Below are 16,275 nucleotides of genomic sequence, written 5' to 3' on the forward strand. Positions count from 1 at the left end.
GTGATGCAGCCACCCACTTTTGTAATTATATAATTTTATTAGCGATAGTTATTGATACCAAATGAGTAGCTTGTGGCTATCAAAGAATCAATACAACAGTATTCACCATCCGCCCATCCCTACTGTTTACGTTCATGACAACTTTATAAGGTGATAACATGTCAATGATGTGCATACAGCTTCTTGCACTGCCCCCAAGTGGCTAAAAGAAATCCATTATTGCAGGTTTAAGCCATGTGATTCGTATATTGCGACAAACTCAATGTGCCATTCAATGCCACGGCAGTAATATTCTATAATATAACAACAACTATTCTTGAAGTATTGTGCATCAGTTTATACACGTTCCCACAACAATACATATTTGGTACCTTTTGGAAACACTGGGATCTCCATGAGAGTTCAAAACAAAGCTGTGTTGGTTTGAACCAAGACTTTGTGATGATGGACCCTCCTCTGGCTCTGAGATGATTGACACGGCGGAGACCGTTGTGGTTTTGGCTTGTTTGAATTAACCTCCCTCTGTTTCCTTCTGATAGATCGGTCAGCTCCTGGCTTCGACGTGCAAAGAGCTCCCGGGTCCTAAAGAGTGTCGGCGCACAGCCAAGGAGCTGTGGGACGTGGTGGTGCAGATCTGCAGCGTGTCCATCCAACACAAGAGGAACAGCGACGGCAGAGTGGGCCTCATTAAACATCGGGAGTCCTCCATGGGCATCCTGTACCGGTACGCTGCAAACACACCCCCTGCATTGAACGAAGCATTACAACGCAATGATACGCTGTAGAGAAGCACACACAGGCTCATTCTGATCTATTTTCATTTTTTTAACGCATTTAGGAGCAAATTCATCACTTTCATCAAGAAACTCAGAGTGAGTATTTAATAAACTAAACTTAATCCCACTTTGGATATGTCACATTAACAATGGATGCTATTGATGCAAAAGGTAACGAGTGTCCTCTTATGTCTCACAGGAGCCTTTGGTGCTGACAACCCTCATCTCACTGTTTGTGAGGCTCCACAGCATCGTGCGGGTATGTCTCTAATTTGAGCTGTTAGATTGTTGAATTTTCCACACTGATAGCACGCTGTAGAGTCTCACATAGGCTGTGTGGTAGTAGGAATATCTCACAGCGAAACAAGGGGCCGGGCATTTAGAGGAGGATGAAGAAGAAGAGGAGGAAGATGAAAAAAGGAAGAGGAGGAAGACCGATGAGAAATACAGGACAGTCCATCATCGAACCTGGAAGGCATTAGCATGTTAGGTCTGCCTCAATCGGGTCTCCAACTCACAACCTCAAACACCAAGGGCAAGTCACTATCTAGGTCAGGGGTGCCCAATACGTCGATCGCGATCTACTGGTCGATCGCAAAGGTAGTGTGGGTAAAAATTAAAAAATAGACGTCAGCCTATCAGAGCAGATTGAGAACTGTCTGTCAGAGTTTGACAGACGCTTTCAAGACGTTGTTTTACTGGAGCCAGTCGCTACATTCATGTGCTACCCTTTTCGGGAAGATGCTGAGGCTGATTCACTTGCATCAAAAATTGCAACACTGTTTCACCTGAACTCATCTGGAGTGGAGGATGAGATTTTGACACTACAAGCTGACATTCAGTTTAAGTCCAGGGCTCATGGACAGTTCTGGAACTTACTCACAGAGGAAAAGTACCTCAACATGAGGAAATGTGCTACCTCCTTGACTGCATTATTCGGCTCCACTTATTTATGCGAGTCAGCCTTTTCCCACATGAAGATTATTAAGTCCAAATACCATTCCACCTTGACTGATGATCATTTGGAAGTGTGCTTGAGGCTGGCTATCAGCAGCTACTGTCCGGACTATGCATCCCTGGCTGATTCCATTCAGTGCAAGTCATCAGAGTAAGGTAATGACAAAAAATGTACAGAGTTATATTGTACAATATGGGTTCATGCAGTTATGCAAGGTACACCAACATATATTGTACATATAAAGAATACTCAATATATTTATAAATAAATATATGTTTTGCATTTTTATAGTAGGTAGATCATTTTGACTTGGTCATTTTATAAGTAGCTCGCATGCTGAAAAAGTGTGTGCACCCCTGATCTAGGTGAACTTACCGCTTCACACACTATGACTTCACACTACAACTAGGCGATCACCGGGGCTGCATGTAAAGGCAGATTTCAAACTAGTGTCAAAAATTCAGTTTTCAAGACAGAATTCTGAGAATTTGTATACTTCATATATACAACACAGAGATGTCTGTAATTTATTTGAATAATGATTGATTGCTCCTTAAGTGACAAACTGATTGATTGATTTTCATTGACTGTGATGGTTCACATGAGGATAGAATTCAAAATACTGTGAAAAATGCAGTTTTTGAGATAATTGTACACCCTACCATGACCTCAAAATTCTCATTTATTTTCATGAACATTGGAGCTTTATTTAGCGAGAATTTGCAGTAGCTGTGTACAGTAACACACTAAAACGTTTTGATGCACTGGATTTTTAATAATTCAAAAATCTGGTGGATGGTTTGTGGAGGACAGTCTGAAGTTTGGTGTCAGGTGAGAAACAAATGCTGGAGTTTAATACGTTTTAGTCATGGACTTTATAATTCCTGCCAGGTTGAAGCATCTGAACATTTCTTCTCACTTGGGGCTACATTCTGTTGAAAGTTGCAAATTGCTAGCACGTACGGCTGATTTGTTATGAGTTTTAAGCGTATTATTAGCCCACAAAACTAGTTGAGGAAGTTTAGCATAGGACTGGATCTATGTGCAAAGTTTGGTTTATTTTCATGCATGGGAAGGCAGATTTTCTAGGGAAGAAGGAGAAGAATATTGACAAAAACAAGAGCAGAGCTGCTGCCCGGCCTCTAATAAACAGCTGGCTACAATGGATCAAAGTGCTTTAATGTTGCAGTAAATGTATAAATACCATGGTGTGATGGTAGGTTTTGCAGCAGTTTCAGTCTGGACACTTAAAGCACTGCTTATCACCATCAGCTCATCTCATTCTCTCCGAGGTAACCAACTGTTCTCTCTCTCTTTAGGATGATATTGTAAATGAAGTGACAGCAGAACACCTCACCATCTGGCCATCTACTCTTCCGAGGTAAGAAAATTGTCTTTCTTAATGAATTATTAAGATTTCTCAAACAAAGCCTTCTAAATGTGACGGTGATGTTTTTGGGTGTGTGTGTGTGTTTGTGTGGATCAGCATACAGGCAGTAGACGTGGAAGCTGTGGCTGTGACAGTCAAAGAGCTGGTGTCCTACGCCCTCACCCTGAATCCTAATAACCAGTCGTGGCTCATCACACAGGCAGACATCTACTTTGGTGAGAAACGCACCGGCAGCCTTTTGTTTTTCTTTAAGGACATCTGCAGCCGGAAAATATTTTATCAGTGAATTTAGTTGAAGTTCCAGTTCCTAAAATGCTCACCAATGGATTTAGGCAAACTACGGTTAAATGGTTAGTAAACCTTTAGACACAAACACATATGAAAATAGGGTCCAGGTTGAAAAATACCAAAGTTACCCTTTAAGTACGGTACTTATGTAAATATATTCACTTGCATTACACCCCTGCAAACACCAAACATATGGCTACAACAATGAAGGGAAAGTATAAACAGTGTTACCCAGATGTCTCCGTTTGACTGAAGCCTTCTGTTGGTCTCTCTCTGTTCTGTAGTGACCAATCAATACTCTGCTGCACTGAACCTTTACCTCCAGGCCGGAGCCGTGTGCTCTGACTTCTTCACCAAAGCTGTTCCCCCTGACGTCTACAATGACCAGGTAGATCACACAGCAAACAGTACACATACGTTCACAGTGAACAGCTTTTCAGCAGTTGTTGGCAACAAGAAATACAAACAAAGAGCGAATTACAATAAAAAGATAGAAAATGAACATACTTTAGTCTGAATTGTAGTTTCAGTCCACTGTTTTGACATTAAAATGAAACCTCGATTTAATTCATTTTGTTTCAATATTTTATTGAGTTATATTCATATTGTTTAATTATTTTCATATTCTGTTTTATTTACTCTGTTGTAAATGTGCCTTAAACGCACAGTATGTACTTTGTACGGGGATATAAGTAGGTGCTGGGAATGTGGTGTGTGAATTTATTATTTTTATTTATTTATTATCATTACTATTTATTTATTTTTATTTAAAAAATTTTTTTTATATTTTTAATTTTAGAATTTTTTTTTTTAAATGTATTTATATTTTTAATTTTATTATTATTACCTTTTTTTCTCTTTATTTTTGAATAGCTTGTTTTTCAATTTACAATTACTATCTGATATACTTTATGTACATATTATTTTATTTGTTGGTGATTTAGGTTGTTGTAATCTTTTACTCTTAAGGAAACAATAAAAAGCATGATTTAAAAAAAGAAAAGAATCCATCCTATAATAACACTGACTGTTGTTTGCAGGTCCTGAAGAGGATGATCAAGTGCTGTTCAATGATGAACTGCCACACACAGGTCAGAGGTCAAACCAGTTTCCTTCTTTTTAAAGATTAATGTCAGCTGCTATCACCAGGCTGTCTTCATGTCCTTATGGTAAAATAGTTGAATTAGTTAAAAGTTTCCTGAAGCAATGTTTCTGAAAATGTCAGACACCGAAGAAATACCTGTCAGGTTTCATCACTTTCAGTGTTAAATGTTTATTTTCAGCTAAATGCCTGTTGTGTCCCGTCTTCATCAGGTTGCTGTTCTCTGTCAGTTTCTCAGAGAGGTGGACTACATGACGGCATTTAAAGCTCTTCAAGAACAGAACAGGTATGACATGACACATACACGCCCACCAGCACTCTTCTGAACATCTCTTACATCTTTCTCTCGTCACCACAGTCACGACGCCATGGACTCGTTCTACGACTACATCTGGGACGTCACCATCCTGGAATACCTCACACGTATCCTTCCTGTTAATGACTGTATTGATTCATTGAGAACCTACAGACCTTCTATCATAACCTGCTGTTAACTACAATGTCAACTGTTAACTTTCCTAACTGTGCGTTCAGATATTCACCATAAAAGGGGCGAGACTGAGAAGAGACAAATAGCGGTAAGCAGTTCAAAACCCAGTTAAAGCTGGAGGAGGCAGGTCGGAGCAAATATGATTTAAAAAATATATATATATTTTTTTTTTAAACGGTCACTATATCCTGACCGTAGTGTATGAGACAGGTAATCTGAAACAAATCATGTTCCTCTGTGTCCTCCGGTGCTCCTAACGGCATCTGCAAGATTTCACAGACTGGAGGAAAACAACCAATCGGAGCCGAGCTGGAGCCTCGCTGTCTCTGAGCAGCTGTCAATCACTCGTGAACTCCGATCAAACTAGGCAGCGCTGATCAAATATGAATCAATCTGTGATCAATTATGTTACTGTAATGCCTATTTCTCGCATAAAATGTTTTCAGAAACATCTTGTAGTGTACTGTTTAGCTGTAAAGCCATGTTGAGATCAGTTGAGGAAATGCCAAACACCGCCCACCAGCCGGAGCAAACTTTCTCATTTTACAGCTAAACAGTACACTACAAGATATTTCTGAAAACATTTGAGGCAATAAATACGCATTATAGTAACAGAATATTGATTCATATTTGATCAGCGCTGACTAGTTTGACCTAAGTTCACAAGTGATTGACAGCTGCCTCTGTTGAACAGCCAATAGGAACATTCTCTCTCTCTCTCTCTGAAATGACCTGTGATTGGCCAAAGTCTCCCATCACGGGCTAGTTTTTTAAATCCTGAAAACAGAGCCATGAGGAGGAGCAGAAGTCTAGTCATCTCTCAGAACACTTGAATTACAATATGCTGAAAAGTTATGGATTTTTTTGCCCATTGATGCCAAAAAACATTCTGCCTACTGCAGGTTGTAAACACATCTGGGTTGGAAAGTGAGTTTTAGACATCTGTCTTGTATATAAACCTCAGTTCAACTGCAGTTTTTTTATTTTTTAACCATAATTCTGCTTCAAACTGAGGGTTTCAAAATGCTGTTGAAAGACAACTCGACCAAATCAAATTACAACCTGCATATGTCCAAGTCTGCGCTTCCCGATACGCTCCAGAGAGCTGCATTCATTTCCCAACTGGTTGCTTCTCCTCAGATAAAAGCGATCGGACAGACGGAGCTGAACACCAGTAACCCGGAGGAGGTGCTGCAGCTGGCTGCACAGAAGAGGAAGAAGAGATTCCTGCAGGCGATGGCCAAACTGTATTTCTAGGAGACGTGTGAACCACTGGCAGACTTCTGGGAGGGTTTGGGAATGTATATTTTATTTTGTGGTAGAAAATAAACTTCTAATAAATACAGTTGCTCATTTGTACACTTGCAATCATTTGAAAATAGATCACTGACTATCCATAGCCCTGAGTTACACAAACAATGGCTTTACAATAGCATGGGAAATATCACTGAAAAACACTGAGTATGCCATTTATTCAGCCTGCCCTTTCAGTCGCATGGCTTTCATCTGGGTTCATGACGGTGCATATTCGTACTGTATATCAGTGGTTCCCTGTTTTTCACACTTAGTTTACAGATTAGCTGACGGTAGCTGCTTTTCAACATCATCTGTTTTAAAAAACAATTTCATATTTCAACTGACCCTGAAGCAGTATCATCTGTTGACTATGAACATATTTAATATGCTACAAAAGTAAACAATTGCACATCACTTTCAGTAATAGATCATTTCCTAGAAATGACACTTGACACTTTTTTAAAAACATTTTCTCCTTTTCTGAATTATAGCACCCTGTCGCTAAAAACAGCTAAACATCAAGCAAAAAAAAGCTTTGGCCGAGAAGAAAGAAAAGTCTTTAAAATATTATCCTGGATGATGCATTCAGTGGCAATTTCACATCAGCAGGCGTGAAAAAAAACTCCCATCCAGACTCCAGTTAAAAGTAGTAGGAGTTGTTTCCTGTAAAAAGAGCCCCTCTTAGTGGGACATTAACCCTGCGTCCTCTTAGTGGGACATTAACCCCGCGTCCTCTTTGCTCACAGTCCCTTCAGAGTCTTCCTCTTGTGGTTCAGTGTGTGCTGGTTTTCTCTGTGCTGTTGGGAGGAGTGAGGAACTGGCTGGTCACATCCTTCTGACTGTGGTCCTAAAAAATAAAACAGGTTGAGAGTCAGAAACCAGTGATCCAGTAGCATCATGAATAGTTAAAGTATTACTTATTGAGCTTTGATGTTAAATGGTCGCTCAATAAAAGCAATATCAGTTGAAGCAGTTTTTTTCCCCTTCATCCTCGTGTTAGGAGTGTTTATGTTTAATAATTCATTACATGTAAAACTGCACGATGTCAGCAGAGTGCCTCACAAAATTCTTTATTTTGGGAAAGGTCGACAAATGCTACAGCCTGTTTTACACCTTAAATAGTGCAGCAGTTATAATCCGTTTTACACAGACTGGTGAACAAAAGTATTGAATTTACTATCATATAAAACAGAAAATCATTGTATCCGAGTAACTTAAAATTATAGTTTTTGGGAATTTGCTTGAAAAATGAGTCGACTAATAGTTTCAGCTTTACTAAATACCTAAATTTAAAAATAAATATAAAAAATACATTTAATTCCTTTTGAATTAATAAAAATAAATAAATGGGAAAATTAAAGACTAAATAAATAAGGGAAGATAAATAAATAAGCAAACTGAAACAAATATTAATTTGTTACTTTTTATCAATTAATGGCTAAATTTATTTTTGCTACATTTATTTATTGAGTCATTTATTTATTTTGGAAGGTTCCGTCCTCCACTCTCTTCCCAGCAACCATTGTTGATTATAGATTAATAATGTAATTATTATGGTTCCTGATGAATTATTCAATCAACAACAAGGATTACTAATTTTTTTTCTCCATGACACTTTTGAGACTATGGAGACCCCCTAGACTCCTAGGAGAACATTTTATTAACTCGTTCCTCCCTGATTTTTTTCCCAAGCCTTTCTAAAAAGCTATGCTTTAAAACTCATCCATATTACCTTCAACTTTCCTTAAAACTCAATCACACTCTTAGTGGTTTGTTTGGGAGGGATGAACTTCCACTTTGAGAACATTTAGCTCTTGTTCCTAAGGGGGTTGAATTGGTGTACGTCACATGAACAAGCTAAATGAATGTAATGCAACGCATCCCAAGAGAATACTAACCAGCATGGTCATGTAGTGCGTGTGCGTCTGGATGTTGTGTCTGTCCTCTTGCTTGATTCCGGCAAAATCCCTCAGAGCCACTCTGCTGGAGCAGCCCACCGTCTCCACGAAGGGGGCCATCCAGTTAGCACACAGCTGGATGGCGTCTGTCGACAGACCTGAGCACAGATGTGTTTACATGCAGTGAGTAACCTCGCTGTGGGGTCACACTGTGGTTCAGATCAGGAGGTTTTTTAATAACAGCTCTGACAGTATGCTGTATTCGTTTTACACACAGAAAAAATTAAATACTAAAATATGTTACTGTGATGTGACACTCAAAACTTTCCCATTTATATCTACATTCTATAAAAAAGGTAATAATTAGGGCTGTCAATTGATTCAAATATTTAATCGTGATTAATTGCATGATTATTAATCTTGATTAAACGCACATTTTTTTTATCTATTCACCTTAAAAGGGAGATTCTTCAAGTATTTAATACTCTTATCAACATGGGAGTGCGCAAATATGCTGCTTTATGCAAATATATGTATATATTTATTATTGGAAATCAATTAACGACACAAACAATGACAGATATTGTCCAGAAACCCTCACAGGTACTGCATTTAGCATACAAAATATGCTCAAATCATAACATGGTAAACTGCAGCCCAACAGGCAACAACAGCTGTCAGTGTGTCAGTGTGCTGACTTGACTATGACTTGCCCCAAACTGCATGTGATTATCATAAAGTGGGCATGTCTGTAAAGGGGAGACTTGTGGGTACCCATAGAACCCATTTACATTCACATATCTGGAGGTCAGAGGTCAAGGGACCCCTTTGAAAATGGCCATGCTAGTTTTTCCTCGCCAAAATGTAGCTTAAGTTTGGAGCGTTATTTAGCCTCCTTCACCACAAACTAATATGACATGGTTGGCACCAATGGATTCTTAGGTTTTCTAGTTTCAGATGATGAAATTAGTGGCGTTAAGACGAATTTGCAGTAACACATTGTTATCCCGTTAACTTTGACAGCCCTAGTAATAATCCCAAACTTTACCTGAAACTTTCTGAGCCGTTTCCTGTTGAATGAAATGGCTCAGGACGGAGGCTGCCAACACTCGATACTCAAAGTCCAGCGAGTTTATGTTGAGGACACACAGATCTAAAAGCTGGAAGAGTCAAAAAGACAGAAGAGACATAATTTGTCATAAGCCAGACTTAGCCTGAAGAAATTAATACAGCATATAAAATATACAAGCTTTAGTTCATTTCATTTGCTGCTTAAGTTGGGAGATATAACCAGAAATACTGACACATTTGTCTACATCGGTAACAGTGTGGCTATAGAAAGACGAGAGAAAGCTCTGATAGGAAACCATTGATGTCATGCTCCTATAGTCTTACAACAGAATGAATCCGATAACAGCCCAGACACAAAAGAGTGTTTGTGAAAGGTTACATCTTTGTGTTGACTGTGTCAGAGGGTTTTTAAATAAACTCTGAGACCGAGGTTTGTGTCGGTATTTGTGCTTGAACACCATGAATCCAATTCCAAAACACCTACACGTGTCATTTGTACGTAAGCATCCTGTGGAAACTGCGGCTCCAGCAGGTCGGAGTCGGCTTCCATCGATGCCATCTGGAAGTAAAGCTTCAACCAAGAGACGGCTGTTTCAGGACAAAGGTTCCACCTCAACGCCTGTAGAACATGCAGAACGTAGAATTATGCAAAAAAATCAAAGCCACCTTATTGACTATTAATGAAGAGTAGAGTCACAACGTGGCCACACTTTTAACAGTATTACCTTCAAAACGATTAACTCCATCTGAAGGATCTCTTCTTCGTAGTAGGTGTCTGCAGTAATATAGGCCATCTGGGAGAGCTTCGGAGGACAGTTTTCCTACAAGGAAAGAAAATAGCTCCATAACTCAAAAACAAAGAGCAGTTTTGTATATTGTATTATGGCTGTTGTCTTTTCCTGGTTTTTAACGCTGCATTACAGTAAAGCGTTGTAATTGTCTGAACTTACCAGACTGTTCTGTTCTATTATTTACCCACTTGGTCATTATATCTACATTACTAATGATTATTTATCAAAAATTTCATTGTGGAAATATTGTGAAAGCACCAACAGCCCAACCCTACACTGTCGATAGAAGCACTTGGTCAAATATATATCAGAATATTTGATTTTCTCCATATCGCCCAGCCCCGTAGTCCATAGCCCAGTCATATCCATTAGAAGTGTGTCTGTGTGCACTGCTGCCATCAAGCAGATTAAATACCTCAGGATCAATGAGCCTGTTAAACACCTTCATATAAAAAGGTTTCTAAATTGTCTGCTGGGTGTTTTGCACCAAACAAACGAAATGTCTTGAAATATATATTGAGACGTGTTGTTTAAAAGGGAACGCCACCTAAAATAAGAATTCCAATATGTTGTTTCCGTGGCCTAGTATAAAGATCAGTCAATATTAGTGAACACGAGCTCCTCTCTCTCAAAGCCAGAAACCAGAGAAGGAAGTCTCAAACTGGTGATGTCATCCAGTATAAAGTCTGGAGCTGTTCCATAGACGATGAATGGACGCACAAAATATTTGTTTTCTTTTTTATACCCAAAATGAGCTTTATTCTACTGTAGTGTTGTCAGTTGTGAAACTCCACACTAACATGCTATTTACTACACTAAAACAGTATGTGAGATTTTTTTAGTATGTCCGAAACCAATAGGACGTGAATTGCATACTATTTCCGATAAAATATTACAGTACGCAACGCTGGACACTACGGCGGCATAAATATCCCACAATGCAATGCAGTAGTGACGACAACGTTCATAACGGACAGCTCTGAGACGTCAATAACGCTTCAATTTAACTGCAAATATAAGATTTCCCTTTTGCTAGATGTAAAATATATCTTAAATTAAGTCCAACTTTGACGTTTACAAACTGTCATTTTGGTAACTTGAGGTTGTGACGACGTAGATTACTGCTCAGTGCGTCCGAAAAGATCCATACTGCTGTTTATTCACACAAAAGTACATTTGAACGAGAGTATACCCGTTGAGTATGAAGTGCATAGTGTGCCATTTCAGACGAAGCCATAATGTTCCCATATACTCAGAACATTCACCCGGGTGCTCTCAGTATCAGACATCTCTCACAGTTCTTTGTCTATGGAGCAGTTCCACACTTCATACCCTATGACATCACAAGTTTGAGTTTTAGCGCTCTAGTTTTTGGTTTTGGAAGAGGGTTGGTCATATTTAATCATATTTTTTGGACTGTCTTAGACCATAGGAATAACATGAATGAATTTAGAAAATAGGCATAGTTCCCCTTTAAGTGCAAGTTGAATTTGGGTTCTTCTCACAGTGCAGCACATCTTAATTTGAATGATTTGTGAAGATGAGACCTGATTCCTCCCTGTTGTTTCTCACCTCCATCTTTGACGCTATAAAAAGACAGGTGATCCCAACGAGCTGCAGCGTGTCCTTTTGAATGTTGTTCTGCGTCAACATGAACCGGTCAAAGTAGTCCTGTGCCAGGTAGAACGTCTGCCGGTGGAGACTATAGGCCTCGCTCACCTGGTGAAACCAATGATGAAAAAAACATGTTGGAAAACATTTTGATGAAGGATTTAAATTTAAGTGATTACATTATTTCATGTTAATATTTCCGTCAGTTTTTTTCTATTTTGTGTTGAACTGAAAAAACTGAGAAAGCAGTACAGCCATGTTTTAGTGGCCTGATGTTTAAAGTGAATTTAGTATTAAGATAATAAACAAGGCTTGTGCCAAATACCTAAAACATGGTGGATGAATATAGGTCAAACTGGAAATAGCTCACATGGTTAGTTTTGTACATAGCCATTTATGTATTTACAATATTGCGACCCTAAAAGGATTTTAAACTGCCACTATTTCACACGTAAATATAATAGGGCTGCATGATTTTGAAAAAAGATCCAATTGCAATTATCTGTACCAAAGACATTTTCTTAAGTCTGTAGGATATGATGCGTAGGCCTCTGCAACACCACAATATTTAATTTTAAATGGTATTTTGACACACATGTGGCCTTTAATATTGTGATTTCCTCCTCATCCTGCGATTTGAAAATTGCAGTAGGCCATTTTGCGATTTTGATAACATTTATAAAAATTAATTGTGCAGCCCTAATATAAGACATGAATGTTAAACTGAAAAGCAAAGATGAATGTTTAACTCCAACAAATATTGTTGGAATCTGAGCTGCGGTTGAAGACGCACCTCAATCAACCAGTCGAGGAGCACTGATCTCATTCGGGGTAGTATTGTGGGGTGTTTCTGCACAAAGCCCTTGCTGTGTCTGTAATTCTGCTCCCTGCCGACCATCTTCACCCACACATCTTCAGGAGATCCCCACCTGTAACATGCAGACAACCATTAGTCAATAATCAATCATATACTGTAGCAACTATTTTGATCATTTTTAAAGTAAAAATAATCAAACATTTGATTGTTCCAGTTTCTTAAATGTGAGAATCCTGGGGATTTTTTGGTCTTACATTACAGTAAATTGAATATGTTTGTTTGTTTCTGGATGACTATATTAAAGTCTGTCCGACAGAGGATATCAGCATCAGATATAAAAGAGATAATTGCGAGTGAAACCATGGCTGAATAATAAATAATAAGTCACCCAAGATGAGGCAGAGGCGACGGCCGAACCAAGGAATTTGCGGAAGTGAGAAGTGTGTCACTGTCGACCCAGACTCCCTTCTCAGAGGTCTCGATGAGAATACAAGGCTTGGCGGCGACACCTTCAAGCACCAGCTGGTTCTGAAATGAAAATGAGGAAACTGAATGCAACACATGGGTTTATAAACAAAGAGCTACGGACACGGCACAGGATATTTCTGTTGTGTTGATTCGGATCTTGAAGACAGGGACATAGGTTTGTTTTGCTTTCCCCTTGAACTGAGGCCGGTACTACGAAGCCAGTTCAACATCCCCAGGGTATCTTCTCGTTACCTGGCTTAACTAACCCTAACAACCGAGATCACGTTAAGCGGCCCTACGACGCTGGTTATCAACTCGGTAAATCAACCCAGAGTTTCTCAGTCTGGCTACGAGCGCGTTCAAATGAACGGGGAGGTGTTTGCAGCATCTGACCAATCACAGACATGGACAAGTCTACTGTCAGCAGAGCGGCACATTCAACAAACCAAGATCCAACTCTAATATTAGACAAATACAAAGAAGTGAAACACATAATCCAGGCTAAAAGTAACACAGCTGAAGCTGCCAAATGCAGGAAGGACGGCTGGTGAAAGAAAAAAAATACTGATGTGTGAATGCATATATTATCAGTCTTATTGATTTAACGGAACACCCAATAGTCAGACATAGTAGACTAGATGGGGCAGTGATATATCAATTGCTTTCAAAATAGACTGAATGAATAGATTAAGCTACATTTCATATCATTATACCCTTTGACAACACTGTAGCATATATGACTATTTCAGCCTTCTTTCAGCTCTCTGGCGGTGTGAAACGGAAGTAACAAAATAAGTATAAAAACCTAATTCAAAGCGATAAGTACCAACAACATACAGCCAGCTGTCCTTCCTGCACTTGACATTTTAAACTGTGTTGCTTATAGCCTGGATTATGACTTTAACTTCTTCGTCTTTGTGTAATATTATCATACAATCCGCGCACCGAGCTTTGATTGGTCAGCGGGCGGTGGGTTAACCCTGAAGTTACCTCGATAACCCCAAATCCTGCTTCGTAGTACAGGCCTCTGGTCGCACTGGTCAGAGGGATGACTTGAGTTGGGTTTTTGGGGGGTAAGGGTCTCTTTGTGTGACGTTGTTCTGACTGTTTGTCATTTCTGATGGTACCTCATTTTACTTAAAGAAAACAGTGCACAGGTTTATACACCCAATTGCACTCTCAAAATGTCCATACATAATAATACTATCTACACTGTATATCCTGTCCTATAGAGTATTCATATTTATACCACTATCTTATCTTACATATCGGATCTATAGTGTATACACCGTATTCATATTAAACCTGCAGCTGTTCATTATGTATAATAGTCTACCCTTAGTATGCACTGTATATATTTTATACTTATAGCTGCACTGCTTACTATGTTCATACTGTACACTGCTCCCTGAACTTCTGGTTGGATGCTAAACTGCATTTCATTGTCTCAGTACAATGACAATAATGTTGAATTAAATCTAATTCATATAATTTCACAAAGGGACATACCTTCTCACACTGCAGCGTTGACAGGGGCGGATTCTTGTTTCTGTTGCTTTGCTGAAAAGAGAAGTTGTACTAAGTTGTTAGTCAGACCATCTGGAACATGATGTCTATATAATAACTAATTCAAACTGTAGTGTATAGTGTTAAATGGATGCTGGTTACCTTGCATCTCTGCTCTGGAGCATTTCCACATCTTTTCTGCAGGCGAACACTGCAAAGACATTAAACTGAAGTCAACATGGAGCAGGAGATCTGACAACAGACCAAATCAAAGATACAAGAAGAAGAAGAAGAATTCACATAGCAACAGAAGAGGTCCTTACCTTCGTCTAGACATGGTGGTGGCTGCTTCTGTCTGTAAGAAAGGAACAATTCAGAAGTTAGTTTGTTAACATTAAAACCAGGAAGTTGTCCCTCAGATGGAAAGACTAACAACCAGCTGCAGTTATCACAGCATAAAACATCCTTCCATTCAAAACCAAGTCCGATGAAACCACATAACCCGACATAGTTTCAGGAATTAGACCTCATCATCATAACGCGCCAACAGGATGAATGAGCGCGTAAAAGCAGCTCTGCTCTGCAGCCAGCAGCCGACAAACTACACGCTGCTGATAAAACCTGCAATCTAAGACTCTTTAGACTTTAGATCACCTCTAGAGGAGATCTCTGGCCTAAAGATCCTGCAGTTGCTTCTTGAGCCAAAACGACCGTGAACAGCACAAAGAGACATGCAGTGAACGCTGCAGCAACACAAAGGCCCAGGGAAGACATTTTGTGCCAAGAACCACTGATGATAAACAGCTCTGAATCCAACACTAAACGACGACCACACGATCATCGATCATTAAACCATCCATTGGTTATGGTTTCTTGTATCATGTCCGTGCTGTGGACACTTTAATCACGATTCAGATGAGTTATCATCCAACTTTACCGCCACAACCGAACCAGGAACAGACTGCAGGGACTAGAAGCCTTTTAGTTTACTAAAGCTCAGAAGATGCAACAGACTCTGCAAACTCAACACAAGAACACGTTTCTAAAACAGCCTCCACTGACAACCAGGATAGGGTTAGCTAGCTCTCTAACACAAACACTTGGACAAGAAGCTCGACAACGACCGAGTTTACGATCAAATCAGCAACATAACACACTACCTGCTGCTTTGATTGAAGCATCGGAGGACACGCAGACTACCAAGAACTGATCCGGAACTGTTCAGATCAAACTACTGAGCTAGAGAGAGACTATAGCTGACTCTACAGGACCTCTAATGAGTGTAGCTTACCTCCTCTGTCTCGGTTCAGAGCGAGAATCAAACTGATCTCCAGTTGGCGCTGGCGCCAACAGATGAGCGTCTGCGGCACACTGCGCATGTGTAGAAATAGTCCCAACCCTAAAGCACTTAACCCGAGGTTAAAGGTGAAACCAGGTTAACATTTAGCTCCCTTATAGGCGAGGAGCTGGAAGGATGTTTACCTTATTTTGTCATCATTATCTTTGCTTTAGTTTCAACCGCCTGAACGCAGCGCGAGGAGTTTGTTCTTTAACCGTAACGTTAAATAAACCAGCGACTAAACTAAACCAGCCACTAAACCAGAGCCTAAATAGAGAAACCGTCGGGTTTATTAAGCCGAATGCTCTTTACTTAAATCAGGTGTTTGGTTGAAGTATGACTATTGTCTTTATTGTTATAGAAAAGGTATATAAATAAGGTAAAGGTTACATTAACTTCGTCCTCTTCTGTTTGTTTCTGTCAGTTGTATCTTCCGGTCTGCCGGTGGTGGGCGGAGCTACAGAACAGAACAGC

At 39.6% G+C, this 16,275-nt stretch overlaps 2 protein-coding genes across 5 annotated transcripts in view; one reads left to right on the forward strand and one right to left on the reverse strand.

The window, feature by feature from the left end:
• The window catches only part of ints8 (integrator complex subunit 8), a 26,227-nt gene extending 19,870 nt beyond the window's left edge, over positions 1-6,357 (forward strand). For all 3 annotated transcript variants that reach the window (XM_074612606.1, XM_074612604.1, XM_074612607.1), the window contains 11 exons: positions 540-724; positions 839-872; positions 976-1,035; positions 3,054-3,115; positions 3,221-3,339; positions 3,697-3,800; positions 4,453-4,503; positions 4,727-4,800; positions 4,873-4,937; positions 5,049-5,092; positions 6,145-6,357. In XM_074612606.1, coding sequence (XP_074468707.1) covers positions 540-724; positions 839-872; positions 976-1,035; positions 3,054-3,115; positions 3,221-3,339; positions 3,697-3,800; positions 4,453-4,503; positions 4,727-4,800; positions 4,873-4,937; positions 5,049-5,092; positions 6,145-6,261 — 915 coding nt within the window. In that variant the 3' untranslated portion in view covers positions 6,262-6,357. The remainder of the gene's footprint in view (positions 1-539; positions 725-838; positions 873-975; positions 1,036-3,053; positions 3,116-3,220; positions 3,340-3,696; positions 3,801-4,452; positions 4,504-4,726; positions 4,801-4,872; positions 4,938-5,048; positions 5,093-6,144) is intronic.
• LOC141753926 (G1/S-specific cyclin-E2-like) lies at positions 6,292-15,878 on the reverse strand. 2 transcript variants are annotated; one of them, XM_074612609.1, is made up of 12 exons: positions 15,754-15,878; positions 14,786-14,817; positions 14,625-14,673; positions 14,466-14,516; positions 12,877-13,016; positions 12,465-12,600; positions 11,633-11,779; positions 9,995-10,090; positions 9,754-9,888; positions 9,247-9,358; positions 8,199-8,356; positions 6,292-7,147 (listed from the first exon to the last, which is right to left on the reverse strand). In XM_074612609.1, the coding sequence occupies exons 2-12, from the start codon at positions 14,797-14,799 to the stop codon at positions 7,073-7,075; spliced, it is 1,113 nt and encodes a 370-aa protein (XP_074468710.1). In that variant the 5' UTR covers positions 14,800-14,817; positions 15,754-15,878; the 3' UTR covers positions 6,292-7,072. The 2 variants fall into 2 exon arrangements, with proteins under 2 accessions (XP_074468710.1, XP_074468709.1); XM_074612608.1 differs by having other exon boundaries at positions 15,623-15,817.
• Between the last annotated feature and the right edge of the window lie 397 nt (positions 15,879-16,275).

Source organism: Sebastes fasciatus, chromosome 17 (genome assembly GCF_043250625.1).
Source record: "Sebastes fasciatus isolate fSebFas1 chromosome 17, fSebFas1.pri, whole genome shotgun sequence".
In the NCBI taxonomy this organism is placed as follows: domain Eukaryota; kingdom Metazoa; phylum Chordata; class Actinopteri; order Perciformes; family Sebastidae; genus Sebastes; species Sebastes fasciatus.

Excerpts from the sequence above, each read along its gene's own strand:
- LOC141753926 (XM_074612608.1), bottom strand. The coding sequence starts at position 15,643 with ATGCTTCAATCAAAGCAGCAG. Across the intron at positions 14,517-14,624 it reads CTCCAGAGCAGAGATGCAAG|CAAAGCAACAGAAACAAGAA; the intron begins GTAACCAGCATC and ends TTCTCTTTTCAG. Across the intron at positions 9,889-9,994 it reads TGGAGTTAATCGTTTTGAAG|GCGTTGAGGTGGAACCTTTG; the intron begins GTAATACTGTTA and ends CATGTTCTACAG.